Here is an 18,056-nt window from a genome sequence, read left to right on the forward strand (position 1 = left end):
TGGTAAATTCCTGTTGAACGTGTGTTTATCAGATTAGATGCAGCAGGTATAGAAGCTCATTTATCTGTCAGTTGTCATTTTATTGCATTATTTCATGTTGTGGGTGATATGAGCTCTATGCAGAACCTTTAAAAGGCTTAAAACAATTATATTCTGTATGTTATTGTTTGTTTAAAAAAGAAAACATGCTCTGGATGCATCAGTTATGATACAGAACAGAACTCATATATACAAAGTGTTAGATCATTATTTTCTTTTAACCCTCCTGTTGTCCTCGAGTCAAGGAAGGAAGGGAGGAAGAAGGGAGGAAAGGAGGAAGGAAGGAAGGAGGAAGGAAGGAAGGAAAGAAGGAGGAAGAAGGGAGGAAGGGAGGATGGAAGGGAGGAAGAAGGAAGGAAGGAAGAAGGGAGGAAGGAGGAAGAGGGGAGGAAGAAGGAAAGAAAGGAGGGAGGGAGGGAGGAAGGAAGGATGGAAGGGAGGAAGAAGGAAGGAAAGGAGGAGGGAGGGGAGGAAGAAGAAGGAAAGGAGGGGAGGGAGGAAGGAAGGAAAGGAGGGAAGGAAGGGAGGAAGAAGGAGGGACAGAGGAAAGAAGGAAGGAAAGGAACGAAGGAGGGAGGAAGGAAGGAAGGAGGAAAGAAGGAAGGATGGAAGGAGGAAGAACAAAGGAAAGGAGGGAGGGAGGAAAGGAAAGAAGGAAGGGAGGAAGGAAAGGAAGGAAGGATGGATGGAAGGGAGGAAGGAAGTAAAGAAAGGAGGGAGGAAGGAAGGAAGGAGGGAGGGGGGAGCAAAGAAGGAAGGATGGACAGAAGGAAGGAAGAAAGGGAGCAAAGAAGGAACAGTCAAACCAGACGGGGTCAATTTGACCCGGGAAGGCGACACAAAGGTTCATTATTTGTCAGAAGGTCCAACAAACATTTGAATTTGCTGTCAATTATTTGATGGTTCAGACTTTACAGGGTTAAAAAAAATCATTGAAAAAATAAAAATAAAAAGAGAGAGAGAAAGAGAGATAACATACAAGGGGTTGCGAACTTCCATCTTCATCTTCTGTTTGGGCGTTCTGTCTCCGTGTCGGATGACGGCGATGACGCAGCGTAGCTCCATCCTGAAACAGGTGAAGACACACATCTCATTAATGGGACTAAATAAAACACTGTTGTTTAACTGCTGTTGATAAAAATATAGAAGACATTTATAAATAGTCATGTGGTCATATTGTTGTTATTTTTTAAACTCTTAACTTTTTCTCTTATTCTAATTTATTTTCTCTTAATTGTTTTACTTTATTTCACTTATTTTCTCTTGCATGCATTGGTTCAATTTTCTCTTTTTTCTTAGTAATGTGTTTGTTTTTATTCCTTTTCTTTATTTTATCACTTGTTCTGTTTTATTATCAGCTTGTCAATCAACTGTGAAGCACTTTGAACTACTTTAACTGTATGAAAGCTGCTGTATAAATAAAGTTTGATTGATTGACTGATAATGAATATTTTAAGCCACTTGAATGAATTAGAACAATACAAATAAAATGGGTGCAGAAAAGCTCCCACGCAGGTCGGACTCTCTCTCTCTCTCTGTGTGTGTGTGTGTGTGTGTGTGTGTGTGTGTGTGTGTGTGTGTGTGTGTGTGTGTGTGTGTGTGTGTGTGTGTGTGTGTGTGTGTGTGTGAAAGGTTTCAAGTTTTCATCTCATTAGACGAGTTGCAATACAGCAGCTAAATCTTTTCGGGCTGTTTTAGAGATTGGATTTACAACTGAAACACCTGAAATACTAAATATACACTGTTAATATAACCGTTTTCCCATTAATCAATTAGAAAACCATTTAAATACTTGATAAAAAATAAATTAAGTAAGTAATAAATAAGTTATTAACCCTCCTGTTTTCTGTTGTCAAAATTGTCAAAAGCCTAATTTAAATAAAACTATACCTAATTTTTGAGTTAATGCCTTTTGTCCTCGGGTCAATTTTAGAGTTTAATCACAATTTAATATTTATGTCAGGTAACTTTAAGTCTATTTATTGACACTGCTTATTCTTATTTAAGTGACATAAAGTCAAAGCACTGTTTACGTTTTTAATCCGGGTGTAGCTGATGATCTCACCACAGTAAGGAAGTAAAGTTTATTTATAAAAGCACATTTAAACACAGCTTAAACAAACCAAAGTGCTGAACACAAGGAAAAATAATTATAATAGGTTGGTAGGTCAAATTACAGTAATACACATGATGAGTGCAGTGAATTCACTTCCACTGCAAACATATTGCTCAACTGGTTGTTTTTTTGCATTTCACTTCACTTCACTTTCTGTTGTGACCAGTCGGGGAGTTCTGGTCCTCTGAAATTATGCCAACGGGGAAGTAACTTAAAACTGCATTCTATCAAAAGGCCACCAGGGGGCGACCGTTTTGGTGTCAAAAGGACTTCCGTCTCTATACAAGTCAATGGAGAATTCACCAACTTCTCACTTGATTTATAACCTCAGTAAACGTTTTCAAAATGTGTTTATGGTCTCAATCGCTAGTTTAAAGCCTTCTTCAATGCAGTATGATGTTCATTTGTGAAATGTTGGCCTCCCTGATTTTATATTTGACGATAAAGCAGGGTATGCATTAGGGCGAGGCTACGTCGTGATTGACAGGTTGATTGGTTCACAGGTTCAGGAGGACGCCTCATGCTCCTCCTGATGCCCATATAAGTAGAATCCATGTTTTTATTTTTCCCAGCATGCACCGGAAATTTTCAAGATGGAACTATTCACTTCCAAGCAGCAGTCCACAAACCAATGGGTGACGTCACAGATGTTACGTCCATTTTAAATACAGTCTATGGTTTTGACTCACATGGTCCCTGATGTGGTGGGAACAATGGGAATATCTTCTGCCTCAGTGGGGATGGACCAAGGAATCTGAAACTGAGGAGCCAGCTCGCGCATCACGATGTTCCTGAAGAGCCACACACACACATTTAAATAAGTATATAAATAAATAAACCACAGGAAGAAAATGGTCCAATAAACAAGAATTTAAAAAAAAATGTTACCCGAGGATCTTGGCACAGTCGTCGTAGTACTTCATTGAGTTCTTCACAAAACTAAAGCCGTTGACGTCGCACACGTAAGAGTGTCCGTTGGCTCGGAGAAGGTCGAAGCCGCAAACCGTTTGCTGCAGAGATTAAAACAAGCAGAAAGATTAGCAACATGAGGGTAGGGCTGGGCGATATGGACAAAATCAAATATCACGATATTTTTGACCAAATAGCTCGATATCGGTATTACAACAATATTGTAGAGATGACTGTCGATGCTTTCACAAAATATTTATACTACGAAATCTTTGATAAATAATCATCAGTAATGTGGATACAATGAAAAAGTGGGTAAAAGGTAAATAATAGAAGAGCTAGAACAGTCTGGTAAGTTCAGAAAATTACATATTTTACTGTAAAGCAGCATTTAAAACCAGGAAAAGACAACTCTGATGACATATTGCGATATTACGATATCCTAAATCTAAGCATTATCTTGTCTCATATCACGATATCGATATAATTTCAATATATTGCCCAGCCCTACATGAGGGGGAAGAATTTAACTGTGACACAGCCGAGCAGACTAAATCAAAACAACTCTTTAACTCACCTTGAAAGCTAAGCAGACTTTACGGGCCACCAGCTTCTCCATGGCGGAGAGCATGACCGGGTAACGGACCTCTTTGCCCTCGCTGTCTCTCTCCACCTTTCCGTCCAAAGCGGGCGACTTTCGGGCCTCGGCGTGAGCGTAGTCCGGCCCCACTGTGTACACCTGAGGAGGGCAGGAAACACCCACAACCATAAGACTACTGCACTGATTGAAAGTATTATTGTTGCAAAACACCAAAAATATCTGCTAAAAAGTAAAATGACTCTAAAATACACAAATTCATTTATATTCACAAACCCATTTACCATAAAATCTAAATTTTCTTAAATCCAAATTAACTTTCCTTTTTAAACAATTACAATTAATCTTTGTAGGAATAATCAGTGGCTTCCTGATCTGGATTGAATAATGTCAATCTAGAGTAGGATAACAATACTAACCAATCACATTACACATTTAAGAGATGAGGGTTCGTTTATATATAAAATAATATCAACTTCTTCCATCTAGAAGGCCGATGTTTCAGCTGCTGCTTCAACTGTACAATGCGAGTTATTTATTTATTTATTGTTGCTGATGCTTGCTGGTAATTCTGTTTTTAGCTACTGAACCAAGCGGGGAGTTCCGGTCCTCTGAAATGATGCCAACGCGGAAGTAATTTAAAACTGCATTCTATCAAAAGGCCACCAGGGGGCGACCGTTTTGGTGTCAAAAGGACTTCCGTCTCTATACAAGTCAATGGAGAATTCACCAACTTCTCACTTGATTAATAACCTCAGTAAACGTTTTCAAAATGTGTTTATGGTCTCAATCGCTAGTTTAAAGCTGTTGAAAGAAATTGTTTTCTTTTTTTGAAGTGGGGTTGTATGACAATTTTTCTTTTTTAATTTTAAAGTTCTGCACTGATTGAAATCATTGTTGTTTCAAAAGCACCAAAAATAATATATGTACAAAAAAAGTAAAATGACACTAAAACACATTAATTCATTTTGGGCCTAAGATTAAAATTATTAAACTTATTTCTTGAGTCAAAATTGACCTTCCTAACACAACTACAATTAATCTTTATATGAATAATCAGTTACAGGGTAAAAACGGTCAGGGGAGATCTGTGATTGTTGGTAGACAGTCTTCCAAATATAAAAACAAAGAAGCTGCAATCTGGATCAGGATAATAATACTACTACGAGGGTTTGTTTATACATAAAATAATATAAACTTCTTCCATCTCTGATACTAGCTTCTTGGTAATTCTGTTTTTAGCGACTGAACTTGAATAAAAATATAAACAAGTGAAGAAATAAGCAGCTGCTGGGGTTGTATGAGGTACTTATACATAGTCAGAGCATTACTTCAGGGGATGTTGGACTGCTGGCCAAAGTTGGAGAAGCAAAAAGCAGCAAAACCTATTTTAACCACCTTAAACTGAAAATGAGTTATTGGAGGTCCAGTCAATGGCATCAATGTTTCCGTCATCCAGGAACTCCTTATACACTCTGGCCACATGACGCCAGGCATTGTCCTGCACCCATGGCCCACTGCACCAGTGTTAAGTTTAACAATCGCTCTGATGATCTCATCCCGGTAAGCCTCCCCAGACCATCACTGACCCAACGCCAAACCAGAATAATGCCAAATGACGTTACAGGCAGCATCGAGTTTACCACGGCATCTCTACACTATGTCATGCCTGTCACATGTGCTCAGTGTGAACCTGCTTTCATCTGTGAAGAGAACAGAGCGCTAATGGAGGCCCTGCCAATCCTGGTGTTCTCTGGTGAATGCCAATCGAGCTGCACAACGCTGGGCTGTGAGACTAGGTTCTACTAGCGGACGTCAGAAACCGAGTCCAAGTTCACTCGTGTTACCAACGAGCGAGCGTTGGCAACAACAAATAAATATATGGGTCAGTGATAAATAAGGGTTGGCAAGATGAGCAACTCAAAAATATCTTAATAATAGGTTTAAAAGCAGCATCAGGTTTGTTAAAATGTACATTTAGTATTTTTGTTGGTTTTATATCATTTGAAATTGACACAATTTTTTACCAAAAGTAAGACTGAATGCTCCTGAAAATGTCAAATGGTGTAACCACAAAATAATGATACATATTACATATTTTATCCATCTAGAAAGAAAGAAAGAAAGAAAGAACGAACAAGGAGGAAAGAAAGAGGAAGAAGAGAAAGAAAGAAAGAAAGAAAGAAAGAGGAGAAAGAAAGAAAGAAAGAAAGAAAGAAGAAGGAAAGAAAGATAAAGGAGGAAGAAGCTAAAGATAGAAAGAAAGAAAGAAAGAAAGAAGGAAGGAGAAAGACAGAAGAAGGAAAGAAAGAAGAAAACAAAATAAAGAAGGAAAGAAAGAAAGAAGAGGAGAAAGAAAGAAGGAAGGAAAGAAAGATAAAGGAGGAAGAAGATAAAGATAGAAAGAAAGATAAAGAGGAAAGAGGAGAAAGAAAGAAAGATAAAGGGGAAAGAGGAGAAAGAAAGAAAGAAAGAAGAGGAGAAAGAAAGAAGGAACAAAAGGAAGAAAAAAAAGAAAGATAAAGGAGGAAGAAGATAAAGATAGAAAGAAAGATAAAGGGAAAAGAGGATAAATAAAGAAAGAAAGATAAAGGAGGAAGAAGAGAGGGAAAGAAAGGAAACTGATTCCCCAGAGTAAATGTAATATTTAGAACAGTTGTATTCCATTACCTTTATTTAATATAAAGTTATAATGTAAGATCATGCCAAACTAGTTGATAAGGTGTTTTATTGAGAATTTACTGTTTTTAAGCAAGTTGAATTATTTGGTACAAAGTTTTTATGGTTACACCACTTAGACATTTTTGCCATAATCCTCTAATATATTCTCTCAAAATGGATTAAAAGCAGAAATTTGATGCTGGGTCCACAAAAAAAGAATGTGTGCAAGTTATTCATACGTTTATTTTCATATTTTAACAACTTTAAATTTGACTAAACAAAATGCCACTGACTGAAATATCCCTTTTCTTTTATTTTATGAGGGGTGGGTTTAAAGATTGTAATTGTGGTTGTTTAAGCAGTTGTTTCATCACTTGACAGAGTTTTAAAATATATTGTCTAGATGGTTACTATGGATACTCCACCTTCACATCGGTGCCGTCGGTTGGCATGAACTCTTCATAGATGTAAGAGCCGGTCTTCCTCACGTTGCTCTCTGGTGAGTACACACTGCTGCGGCTCCCGATCTACACAATGAAAGAGAGAGATGAGTAAAAAAAAAAAAAAAGGTATCAACATACTCAAAACTGTCTTATGAACTAACATGAAGCCATTAGTTTAAACTGTCTAGTAGTCTCTTTAAAACCTTAAAGACTTTAAATGACTGGCATTTACAAACCATTTGTCCAATCCAAAAACTGAAAAAAAAACTGGTGTAATTGTCAGATTCTCACGTTTCCGAGGGAACCTGAATGTATCACAAGTGACAAGCAACAAGGCCGGAGAAGACGGGAGAATTTCATCGCTTTGATTCTCATGTCTTCTTTGAAAATTTACAGAAAATAAACCGTTTGCTAAATTCTGTAAAAAACTAATAATTCTACGCTTCTTACTGCTTCCAGCAAACCCTGAATGATGGACATACACCCCGTATTCGCGCTTCAACAATCCTTTGAATTTTGCATCCCACGGCATTGTCTTGCAGGCGTAGAATTTCAGCTCAGCACCAATGAGCATGCTCTATTACGCCTTCAAAACTTGTTACAGGGCAAATTTAACAATATTTTATACTTCTCAGGAAACATCGTTGAGTTACATTTGGCTTCAGCCACAGTTATCCTGAACCCATAGGAGGTGCAGGACTTCATATTGCAGTGAAAAATGAGACCACAGTGAGTAAAAATGTGACACATTCCGAACATTCCGGAATGTGTCACATTCCGAACACCAACAATATATTTCTTATGTTCCTTAGGCTTGAGGGTACCTGAAAATGTGTTGTATACACTAATTCCTTAATGCCTATAGCTATGGTTGTCCTGAATCTAAAAGAGGTGCAGGACTTCACTTTGCAGAGAAAAATGAGACCACAGTGAGAAAAAAATGCGACAGAAGCAAAAAAACGACCAGAATCTACTTGGGATTCAGAGGGTTAAGAACCATCCCAATCTGAATAAACCAATGCAGTTACGTGTTTGGCGACTGATTTACGATAATGATCCGTCTCTGGTAGCAGCAACAGACTCGTGTACCGTTTCAAGTGTTTTACGAGGGTCTTGGTAAGTGCTGCAGATTAACACCTGTTGTGTTCTTCTCTGTTCACTTGATTAACTGTTGCCATTTATCACATAAAATATAAAAGGAGGGTTGTACATTCAAAATGTCAAGACCAGGCCTTGTAAGACTTTTCCAAATATAACACGAGTGCTGTTAACTTCAGGAACATGAGTGCACTTGGTTGAGGAAAGGGGGGGGGGGGGGGGGGGGGGGTTGAGTTTGAGTTTGAGTTTTAAAAAGCCAAATGACAAGTCCAAAGCAATATAATTACAGGGAAAAGTTCCAGTAGTGTAACTCTATAGATCAGTTTGTTCTAGCTGCATAAACATGTAAATGTAATAGAATAACTAATGTTTCTGCAGCATTTACCTGATTAAATGCAAGACTTTTCAGACCTTTTTAAAACCACAAAACCTGCCGACACACTGGTCAAAACAATAAGCAAAATGGTAAAAGATAGTAGCTCCCAAATGCAGATGTAGTTTATTAGGATATCCATAAAAAACCAAGGTGGACATTATTAAACAGCATCTTGCAGCACAAATCCACCGTTGCATCAGTCTCACTTGTATTTCAGAGATGTTCGATGTCTTCCGAACCTTTGTAAATTAAATCTTAAATTAAATGCATTTTTTTTTTTAGGAAAGTGAATTTGATGCTTTTAGATACTTTTCAAGACCTGCAGACACCATGTATGATGCTCACTGAGGTTAGACCTGTCACGATAACTACTTTTATTGGACGATATATTGTCTCAGAAATAATCGCGATAAACTATATTATTGTCATTTGAATATCATTTTATAACCACTGATATAATGATAATGTAATAGTATAATAATGTAAAGGTGGGATTGTAGACTTCAGACTGCCATTATGTTTGGGGACAGAGTTATTTACCTTTAATTCTTCTGCAGTCTCCACTCAGGACGAGCACAGTGAGGAATGGAGGACACTACTCACTTAGCCAATGTGACATGAATAGCCTCTTAGCTGCTAATGTGAAGTGTGGCAATACTGAGGTCAAAGGTCATGTCCATGTATCATACGATAAGTCCATATATAGACATGATGATGCTGATAATTACGTTAATGTACGCTAAGTCGATAATTATTATGACAGGCCTAATTGAGGTAAATATACACTGGTGAACCTCAGACACATGTTTAAGACTCGGGTTGATCGTGCCTTCTGGTCTGCAGCCCCCAAAGCTTTGGAATAGTCTCCCAATCATTCACTCATTTAGAAAGCACCTTAAAAACCATCTGTTCACACAGGCAGTTAGGTAGTTTATAGTATTTCATGCTTTAACTTGACTTTGTATATTTTATCTGGTGTCTTTATTTGTATTTATCTGGATTTTATATGATTGTATTTGATTTCAATTATTTTGAATGTGAAGCACTTTGTGACTGTGGTCTTTTAAAAATGTGCTGTATGTATAAATAAACTTTGATTGGACAATTCAAGGATGCTGCCGGTAATAAGTTTGGTGATTTTTTTTATTATGGATGATTAAACTGAAGCAGCATCTAGGTCTTAGGATTCATAGACTGACTGACTTTGTGGTTGAGAGGAGGGGATTTAGGATAAATAAAAAGGACCTTTCTGAAGAGGCGCTGGCTGCCACCACCAGCAGAGGTGGGGTAGTAGATGTAGACGTTGTGGTCCTCGGCACAGACGGGCTTCTCAACGAAAGGCTTCTGGAATATTTCTCCGTTCACCTCCACGTGGTCCTCTCCTTCCACCAGGTTGCACTCTGAGAGACACACACACACACAGTCCCATTTCACTACCCTGATAATATACACAGATGACTCTCTGCCCCCGCTGCTGTTTATTCTCGGGGCCCTGTGAAGCAGCTCTGCACTCTGAACCATGTGACGTCCGTCGGTTGTTTTAAAAACAGTCATTACTGTCAAGGAAAGCCGAGACATAAAACATCTGATCTCTCATCGAGTCGAGGGACAGACCGCCTCTAGGTCACCGTGTCTGAATGCCAGACTCTTCATATCACAGCACTCAAGTATGGGACACTTGCGACTGCTTCACATTTGATACTATATTTATCCACAAGCTGAAATAAAACCAATGCAGTCTTAAATTAATGGCCTCAGGATGCTGCAGGAAGAGGAGCTTCAGAGCTGAGAGATTTGTATTCAAGACGGGGAAACCATCAGAATTAAATAAGGAAGTGGAGGAAAAGTAGTTACATTTTTATTGTCTTTATTTCTCATTTTATGTTAACTGTAAATAAACAAATAAAAAAATAAAAAGATATATTGATTATCAATAGCAGACTGACCATCTGGTTTATCTGGGTCACGGTTCAGCACAGCATAGCGTGGTAGATCGATCCCTTCCTCCTGCAGGATGCGGTACACCTCTCTCCTGCAAAAACATCAACAAATGATTAATTTAAATAAGAAAACTACAACTTTGCATTCATACTTTTAACCAATACTGAAAATATATAATTAAAAGATCACCCCAGACATGTTTTAAAACATACTCAAAATGACATCTATCGTCCTCCCTAATTTAAAAATCCAGAATCTATGCAAATATTTTTCATTTTAATACGTGTATCTGCCGTTTCCTCCTTCACTGTAAAGTCCAATTTTCAGTGTGTTTGTGCACTGAAAGGCTTCAAGTTTCCACATCGCACTTGTGTGAAGTTTCTCGGAGGTAGTTGTGATGTCACAAATCACACTTGTCGGTACACGTGTTACGCTGCAATCTGAGCTGAGCGCAAAGTGCCGGAGGAGTGTGAGACAGTGTCAAACTCTGCTATAATAAGTTATGCACAGTGAGGATTCAAACATCCAAATGATAAAACACACACACACACACAAGGAGACACAGATTTTTTGACATGAAGCTGTATAGATTGTACCTGTCCTGTATGTAGTACTGCATGTTCAGGTCATTGATGAGCAGAGGGTTTCTCAGTTTGGCGTAGCTCACTGCCTTATCCAGCGGGAATCCTGGTTTTACATGCAGAGAATTTTATCAATAATAAAGCTCATAAATAACAACATCCTGTTTTTTTTAAAAGAAAAGGGAAGCTTACAAATTCAGAAAAAACACTGAAACCCTTGAGACAGACTCACATGATGCAGAATGACTCTCTTCAGGGCTCACAAAGTTAAACTTATGACGTTTTAAGATATTTTTTTAAAAACACACATTCTTGTTTCTTGATCTCATCGCTATTTGTAAATTGAATTTAACGCTTTTTTAATATCTTCTGGAGGGTTTTTTTTATTGAGGAGACTCAATAAAAAACACTTTTCAAAAGAATTTTCCAGACTGAAACATAATGCTGACATTGTATTACGAGACAGACGCTCCTGTTTAATGTGTAAATAGTTGAACAGCTGAGCCCATGTGATAAGTCAATGAATGAAAAACACAAAAAAGTACATATTTAGAAATCCTATAAGGGGGAATATAAAGAAAATACTGTCACATTATTGACATATAAACAGGCAAAGTAACCCAAGAAAAGGAAATAAGTCGTCTAGTTGAATAACGGCCCTTCAGGGTGAATAGAGAGAGGTTTATCTTCTAAATGCAGGTGATCACTACTCACACAGGAATCACTCTGTGTGTGTGTATTGTGTGACTTTGTATGAATGTGTATCTTTGTCTGGTTGTCTCAAAGCGCGTCGTACCCTTGGAGTGGAAGGAGATGAGGCAGTCGCACAGAGGCCATTTGTCCACGGGCTCGTTGAGGATGACGTCCTCTGGGAAGATGACCACGGTGATGTACTCGAACCTGCACAGCCTTTCCAGGATCTGGGTCATCGGCTTGGACTTGGACTTCTTCATCATGCAGCAGATCCCCACCACGATCTGTTGCTCCGGGGGCTGAATGAGGAAGAGGAAGAGGAAGGAAGAGGAGGAGGGAGGAGGGGGATGCATTTTAATAACACAACAGGAAATACAATGGCAGCTTTGTCCCACTAATCTCCCAAAAAAACCTGATAGCAAAAGCACTGACTTTGCATAGAAGTGGCAACATATAAACAACTGGAAAAGATGGCTTGCTAAAATAGAAAAGATAAAGAACTCCATTATGGCTGTCAAGGGGTGCACAGTGTTAATTTAGGGCGCTTTCACACCTGTAGTCATGGTGACTGGAAGGAGGAATTGGGGGGGGGGGGTAAAAAAAGGTGCATAATATGACCCAAAGACATGGTCGCTACATTTTGCCTTTAACTGATAGTAGCTGTCAAAGAGGCCAACAGGAAACAAGGGGGGAGAGAGGGAGGAAAAGGGGAACAACATGCAACAAAAGGTCCCTTGTGGCATGTTGCAGGAACCTCTTGGCTACCACGACCCTCCTAAATTCCACTTACATTTTAATAAAGAACTGCTAAAATACACCGTTTGGGAGTACGACACAAGCAAAAACACACACACAACTAGATCCACACACTCAGGTGGAGACAGCATATCTGTTACCATGGTTACAATATATATAAAGTTGCTTATGAGACGGCTTATTTCAAGAGTAATAATCAGCAAATTTAAAAAAAGGTGTAGTGTGTAGAAATTAGTGTGTAATTGCCTGAATATAAGACTCACTGTACTTTCGTTATCTTACAATGAGCCCTTTATATATATATCTCTACATAGGAAGTAGGTCATCTATCACCATATCTGCCATATTTCTGCAGTAACCCACAACAGACAAATGAAACACCGTCTCGAGGACTTTCACATTTTGTTCGCAGCTATCGAGGCCTCTATAGGTTTTTCCTACACACTTGGAAGGTGAGTAGTAGGTTGTATTTATTTGGTTACAATCTGCAACCTCAACGCTACTAAAATCCTACACACTGCATCTTTAAATATGCAAATCTATTATATTATCATACAGTCCTGTGATTTGTCTGTTTTGCTTTTACACTACAAATATGCTGCATCAGAGTTTACTTCATTCGACTTGACTTCACACTAAGACTGAGCGATATATGACCAAACTCTCACATCTCAATACAGGTAATTTAATGTCCCGATAACGATATATATATCCAGATAAAGCACTTCTTAATACAATGAATAAACATTACTCTTCTTGGCTTTTTAGTTCGGGGGTTTGTGATGCTCTTACAGTTACGTAACAAGTGTCGTCAGCTCGAGTACTTCACCTGTTTCAGAGTAGAATAAGAGAGCGGAGAGACCATAAATAACAGCAAAATGTAGCAGAGACTGAACTTAAACACATGCACCTAAATTTGGTAAATAACATAAATATAAAGAGAGTCTCAACTGCGTTGTGCTTTCATTTATGGTCACCCTCTCTCCATTTCTCTCCTCTTCTCTCTCTCAGCCCTCTGTGTGAGCAGCGCAGCAGAGGAGAGACAGACAGCAGAGGAGAGACAGACAGCAGTGGAGAGACAGACAGCAGAGGAGAGACAGACAGCAGAGGAGAGACAGACAGCAGTGGAGAGACACACATCAGAGGAGAGACAGACAGCAGTGGAGAGACTCACAGCAGAGGAGAGACAGACAGCAGAGGAGAGACAGACAGCAGTGGAGAGACAGACAGCAGAGGAGAGACAGACAGCAGTGGAGAGACTCACAGCAGAGGAGAGACAGACAGCAGTGGAGAGACAGACAGCTGTGGAGAGACAGACAGCTGTGGAGAGACAGACAGCTGTGGAGAGACAGACAGCAGAGGAGAGACTGACAGCAGAGGAGAGACAGACAGCAGTGGAGAGACGGACAGCAGAGGAGAGACGGACAGCAATGGAGAGACAGACAGCAGTGGAGAGACAGACAAGCAGAGGAGAGACAGACAGCAGTGGAGAGACAGACAGCAGAGGAGAGACGGACAGCAATGGAGAGACAGACAGCTGTGGAGAGACAGACAGCAGAGGAGAGACGGACAGCAATGGAGAGACAGACAGCAGAGGAGAGACAGACAGCAGTTGAGAGACTGACAGCAGAGGAGAGACAGACAGCAGTGGAGAGACGGACAGCAGAGGAGAGACGGACAGCAGAGGAGAGACAGACAGCAGTGGAGAGACAGACAAGCAGAGGAGAGACGGACAGCAATGGAGAGACAGACAGCTGTGGAGAGACAGACAGCAGAGGAGAGACGGACAGCAATGGAGAGACTGACAGCAGAGGAGAGACAGACAGCAGTGGAGAGACGGACAGCAGAGGAGAGACGGACAGCAATGGAGAGACAGACAGCAGTGGAGAGACAGACAAGCAGAGGAGAGACAGACAGCAGTGGAGAGACAGACAGCAGAGGAGAGACGGACAGCGATGGAGAGACAGACAGCTGTGGAGAGACAGACAGCAGTGGAGAGACAGACAGCAGAGGAGAGACAGACAGCAGTGGAGAGACAGACAGCAGAGGAGAGACAGACAGCAGAGGAGAGACAGACAGCAGTTGAGAGACAGACAGCAGTGGAGAGACAGACAGCAGAGGAGAGACAGACAGCAGTGGAGAGACACACAGCAGAGGAGAGACAGACAGCAGTGGAGAGACAGACAGCAGAGGAGAGACAGACAGCAGAGGAGAGACAGACAGCAGAAGAGAGACAGACAAGCAGAGGAGAGACAGACAGCAGTGGAGAGACGGACAGCAGTGGAGAGACGGACAGCAGTGGAGAGACAGACAGCAGTGGAGAGACAGACAGCAGAGGAGAGACAGACAGCAGTGGAGAGACAGACAGCAGAGGAGAGACAGACAGCAGAGGAGAGACAGACAGCAGTTGAGAGACAGACAGCAGTGGAGAGACAGACAGCAGAGGAGAGACAGACAGCAGTGGAGAGACAGACAGCAGAGGAGAGACAGACAGCAGTGGAGAGACAGACAGCAGAGGAGAGACAGACAGCAGAGGAGAGACAGACAGCAGAGGAGAGACAGACAGCAGAGGAGAGACAGACAGCAGTGGAGAGACGGACAGCAGAGGAGAGACGGACAGCCGAGGAGAGACAGACAAGCAGAGGAGAGACAGACAGCAGTGGGGAGACAGACAGCAGTGGAGAGACGGACAGCAGAGGAGAGACAGACAGACAGCAGAGGAGAGACAGACAAGCAGAGGAGAGACAGACAGCAGTGGAGAGACGGACAGCAGAGGAGAGACGGACAGCAGTGGAGAGACAGACAGCAGTGGAGAGACAGACAGCAGAGGAGAGACAGACAGCAGTGGAGAGACAGACAGCAGAGGAGAGCTGATGACAACTAAACTGGGTTCATTCATTTTAACTTTCATCACCTTTGAGTTATAACGCTTGCAGCTGATTAACAACGTACATAAGGCCCACAACTAGGGATGCACCGAAAATTCGGCCACCGAATATCTTCGGCCGAAAATGGCCCAAAAGCGCATTTTCGGCTAACTAGAGAGATCAGCTCCTCTGATGCATCTGTAGCAGACGTTATTCCTTTAATTGCAGCACTAAAGTGTAGTACACTCTTATGGCGCTTTTCCACTACACCGTTCCAGCACGACTCGCCTCGCGTCGCCTCGGTTCTTTTTGCGTTTCCACTAGGGAAAGTACCTGGTACCTGGTCCTTTTTTAGTATCTGCTCTGGAGAGGTTCCAAGCGAGCCAAGCCGGTACTAAAATCTGACGTCGACACACTGCTGGCCACTGATTGGTAGTTGTCGCTGGAAGAGTCATGAGCCGTCCCACACAAGAATCAAACCCGGCATTTTTAAATACCGGCAGCAGCGTTACCATAGTTACAGCCATACGGCTCAATTTTCTTGCTTTGTGTGTGACAGAAAGCCACATACAGCAGCAAGTACACCACTGCCTCCATGTCCTCCATTGTTTATGTGTTTTGTGTCGCGTATAATACGAAGTCACGGCAGTTTCGCGGAGCCGTGCTATGACGAACCCGCCCATGTTGAGTAGATACTTTTTTGTAATGGAAAAGGAACCGTGCCGAGGCGAGTCGTGCTGAAACTGTGTAGTGGAAAAGCACCATTAGAGTCTGTCAGCACACGTTTCACTGAGATCTATTTGTATCCTCTGCACTTCATCGCGACTGTACTTGATCCGCATTATAAAGATCATTACTTGGATCATGTGGGATTAAAGCAGCGCACACGAGAAATGATCCGGGCCGCGATGGATGCGGAGAACCCGCTTGGAGACGGAGAAGCGCACAGAACAGGAGAAGCTGTTGTAGCTCTGTGTTGCTGCTAATTAGACCGACACCAATCGCAACCCCCGGACCGACACCAATTGTAACAATTTTATTTTTAACTTAATTTTATATTGTGCATTGTTGTAATGTCATTGCTAAATAAAATATTTTCACACTTTTGTAATTGATTTATTCTTTGAATTGCAATGCCTTGATTTTAGTGAGGTTAGTACAACGTCATAGCCATAAATGCAATGGTACTAATAACTGGCATAATAATTTATTTCGGTGTTTCTGTGTTTCGGTTTTCGGCTTTGGTTTCCTCGTTTTCGGTTTTCGGTTTCGGACAAGAATTTTCATTTCGGTGCATCCCTACCCACAACTGATCAACAACTAATCTACAAGCCATCTAAGCGGCAAGTTATGTCACATTAATGACTTTTAGATGAAGAGCAGTGAATTCATGGGACGATCAAGGCTGTTTTTTTTGCAAAGTGACGGACATACTCGATTAAAACAACAATTAAGATATCATCGTGTTTACTGCACACCTCTACAAATCCTTCTACAACACTTAAATTAGATATGAAAGCACCCTGAAAGCCATCTACTGACGACTCAACTGTGATTTTCAGATATAAATCAGTGCAGGAAGCTAAAGAAATGCAGAGATTATAGAAGGAAGTGATGTGGTTTGACAGAAGTCTCCCACCGAGTCTGTGTCTTCGTCGTCCTCATACAGCTCCATGTCTGTCCTCATGCTATCCTCCAGGACCTCGCTCTCATCGTCCTCGCAGCCCACGAAGAATCTGGGAGCGCCACGCCGGCTCTCGCCCGGGCTGTTGGGCTCTGACATCACAGTCCCCCGCGGCAGTCCTCAGCGTCCCGCCGCGCCATCGTACACCAACACACACCGCCGGAGCGGGCCGCCGATGGAAGGGCACGAGGCCTGGGGAGAGGGACGGGTCCACTCTGCCTGGGCTTGACAGCAGAGCCGATAGACAAAGGTACGAGGGGCGGAAAAGAGGAGCAGAGCGAACGAGTGGAGGCAAAACGTAAAAAAAAGGTGAGAGACGTCAGTGTGGCTCAGTCCTCTATAACGACGTCGTCACTCAAGTTTCTCATTCTTCATTCAGTAATTTCCCGTCTTTTATGACTTTGGCTTCTTTAGTAACTTGGAGGCTGCAGCTCTGATTATCTGGTGACCGTCCTTTCCTCCATTTGTATATAAGACCGACAGTCCTGCAAGAGAAAGAAAAAAAAAAAACATTAGATTATTATTTTTTGTAATTGGGTATAGGAGTTGGGCGACATGGATAAAATCAATTATCACGATATTTGTGACCGAATACCTCGATATCGAAATCCCAACAATATTGTAGGGATGAATATCGGTGCTTTCACAAAATATTCACACAATGCGATTTTTGATAAATAAATCATCAGTAATGTGGATATAATGCCAAACTGGGTTAAAGGCAAATAATAGAACAGCTGAAAACGATCTAATATGTTCAGAAAACTTAGGAACAAGGAAAAGACACTTCTGCCGTATCACAATATTACGATATCCAAAATCTTATGGCGCTTTCCCACTACACAGTTCCATCACGACTCGCCTCGACACGGCTCCAGAGCAGACCTTTTCCATTACAAAAAAAGTACCTACTCAACATGGGCGGGGTCGTCATAGCACGGCTCCGCGAAACTGCCGTGACTTCGTTTTATACGCGACACAAAACACATAAACAATGGAGGACATGGAGGCAGTGGTGTACTTGCTGCTGTATGTGGCTTTTTGTCTCACACTAAGCAAGAAAATGGAGCCGTATGGCTGTAACTATGGTAACGCTGCTGCCGGTATTTAAAAATGCCGGGTTTGATTCTTGTGTGGGACGGCTCATGACTCTTCCAGCGACAACTCTTCTGACCAATCAGTGGCCGGCAGTCTGTTGACGTCACATTTAGTATCGACTCAGCTCGCCTGGAACCTCACCAGAGCAGGTACTAAAAAAGTATCAGGTACTATCCCTAGTGGAAACGCAAAAAAT

General features: G+C 41.4%; 1 protein-coding gene across 1 annotated transcript in view; it reads right to left on the reverse strand.

The window, feature by feature from the left end:
* The window catches only part of ppip5k1a (diphosphoinositol pentakisphosphate kinase 1a), a 61,752-nt gene that overhangs the window by 35,895 nt on the left and 7,801 nt on the right, over positions 1–18,056 (reverse strand). Inside the window, 10 exon segments of the mRNA XM_062416657.1 lie at positions 1,019–1,105; positions 2,845–2,946; positions 3,044–3,165; positions 3,642–3,803; positions 6,749–6,850; positions 9,486–9,640; positions 10,187–10,272; positions 10,778–10,868; positions 11,559–11,754; positions 16,718–17,247. Of these exon segments, the coding sequence (XP_062272641.1) occupies positions 1,019–1,105; positions 2,845–2,946; positions 3,044–3,165; positions 3,642–3,803; positions 6,749–6,850; positions 9,486–9,640; positions 10,187–10,272; positions 10,778–10,868; positions 11,559–11,754; positions 16,718–16,861 (1,247 nt within the window). The 5' untranslated portion in view covers positions 16,862–17,247.

This window comes from Scomber scombrus, chromosome 1 (genome assembly GCF_963691925.1).
Source record: "Scomber scombrus chromosome 1, fScoSco1.1, whole genome shotgun sequence".
NCBI lineage: Eukaryota > Metazoa > Chordata > Actinopteri > Scombriformes > Scombridae > Scomber > Scomber scombrus.